Source organism: Aplysia californica, unplaced genomic scaffold (genome assembly GCF_000002075.1).
Source record: "Aplysia californica isolate F4 #8 unplaced genomic scaffold, AplCal3.0 scaffold01066, whole genome shotgun sequence".
Taxonomy (NCBI): Eukaryota; Metazoa; Mollusca; class Gastropoda; order Aplysiida; family Aplysiidae; genus Aplysia; species Aplysia californica.
In genome coordinates, this window is record NW_004798336.1 from 29358 (window position 1) to 31217 (window position 1860).

At 45.9% G+C, this 1860-nt stretch overlaps 1 protein-coding gene across 1 annotated transcript; it reads right to left on the bottom strand.

Moving 5' to 3' along the window:
- Positions 1–1016: 1016 nt before the first annotated feature.
- On the bottom strand, positions 1017–1543 carry LOC106013624 (the record flags this gene model as incomplete). The annotated part of the gene is given in 1 exon segment (XM_013089860.2): positions 1017–1543. A coding segment is annotated over 1 exon segment (253 nt), but the record flags the coding sequence as incomplete, so codon positions are not given.
- Between the last annotated feature and the right edge of the window lie 317 nt (positions 1544–1860).

Sequence of the window (1860 nt, forward strand, 5' to 3'; positions counted from 1 at the left end):
GTGTGTGTGTGTGTGTGTGTGTGTGTGTGTGTGTGTGTGTGTGTGTGTGTGCGTGTGTATGGGTGTATGTGTGTATGTTGTAGGTGTGTGTATGAATGTGTGTGCGTGTGTATGAGTGTGTGTGTATATGTGTGTATGAGAGTGTATGTGTGTGCGTGCGTGCGTGCGCACGGGCGCGTGTGTTGTTCTATTAGGTTTGGCCGTGTTACATGATAATATCGTACATGTCACAAGACAAGAGCTCTTGTGTTACCGTAGCGGGCCTGGGAAAACGAGTATGAAAAATTAAAGTGTGTATGATATTGCGAGAGAGAGAGGGGAGAGAGAGGGGGGGAGAGAAGGGGGGGAAGGAGGGGGAAGTGGGAGGGGGAAGTTGGAGGGGAGGGGAGGGGGAGAGACAGACCGACAGACATCGAATGTGTCCCCTACAACAAGCCACAGTGCAGCGCCCAGACCCACGTAATGCGGGTTGTTTCTGCAGCTGTTGCAGTGGTAGTTCAAGAGGTCGTGGCTGTCATTGCTGTTTGTTGGTGGTGGCGGCGGAGGTATTTCTGATTTCATCACATGATCTGTACCACGGTCTCTGATCTGTACTACCGACGTGACGCGTGAGTGAGGTGAGCGTGAGAGAACAAATACTGCTGGTGGGTTGTGTGTGTGTGTAGTGGAGGGTTTGTACAATGAGTTAGAAAGATTAAACAAAGGTGTTTGAGTGTGTTTGTGTGCGGTTTAAAAAAAATATTTTTAGACCGTCCACGGTGAGGCACAGCTTCGAAAGACTTATTTGTTTTAGTAGAGGTTTTACGGCCCTCGCAATTGCATAAGGTCATATGAGTGCCAGAAGATTAGAGGTGTTACAATAGAGTACAAACATAAAAAAGAAGAAGGGGAGATAAGGACCACAGATGTTTGATAGGAAAGAAGAAGCAAACCACACCAGAGCACGCGTCAACCACCCATCAATGGTATAGAGGAGAAGATGAAAGTGAAGTGAAAAAAACTCAGTAACAACTAACCTGGAAGCTCCTTCTCAATCCTAAACTCCTCGGAGAAGAACCAGCGACAGTTGTCAATGGAGCCGTCCCCCGAGCCGGTGTCCACACAGTGCAGCCACATGCCACAGTCACAGTTCAGGCATTGGCACAGGCTCTTCCCCGAAACCGGCAAGTTCTCAAACTTTACCCAGTTGGGCGTGGCAAACGCCACGATGACAGCCACCGTGGTGATGAGGACGCAGATGATGGCGGTGATGACAGTACAGGACGCCATGACGATGATGACAAATTCACCTTTTATTTCCAAACACAGATCTGGCACACACTTACAAATTAAATAAAACGTGAAGAGTTAATTTTCAGCACACTTCACTTTATAAATCCGGTAATGTTTCGAAATCTCTTTTAAATCCTCAACGCACAAGGAAACTCGATAAAAATAGATGGGACAAGCACTGCTAATCCAGTAGAATTGATTCCACAGAAATGCTTGACTCACTGATTAGGTTTCCAAAGAGACCACTCCATGTATTCTAATCAAAGACCTGTGAAAGGGAAAAAGCAGACCGACTGAAAAATGGGGCTTATTTTACCCAGAATTTTTCAAGGGAAGGAGGCCCTTCCTGTAAAATATTCAATATCAAAGTTCTGAGTATTGGAGATTACATACCAAAGACCATCAATGATTTATTTATAGAGGTACCAGCCATCCATGTCCAGGTGCTGTTTTAGCCTCTTTTTCCTGTATTCGGATTAATAATATCTTTTTGCCAATTTATTGGTTCCGCTTCTACGTACCCCATATCTATGGTTCTCAACCTGGAAATCGCCTATAATTCGCTGTAATTGCCCCCCCCCCTCCCTT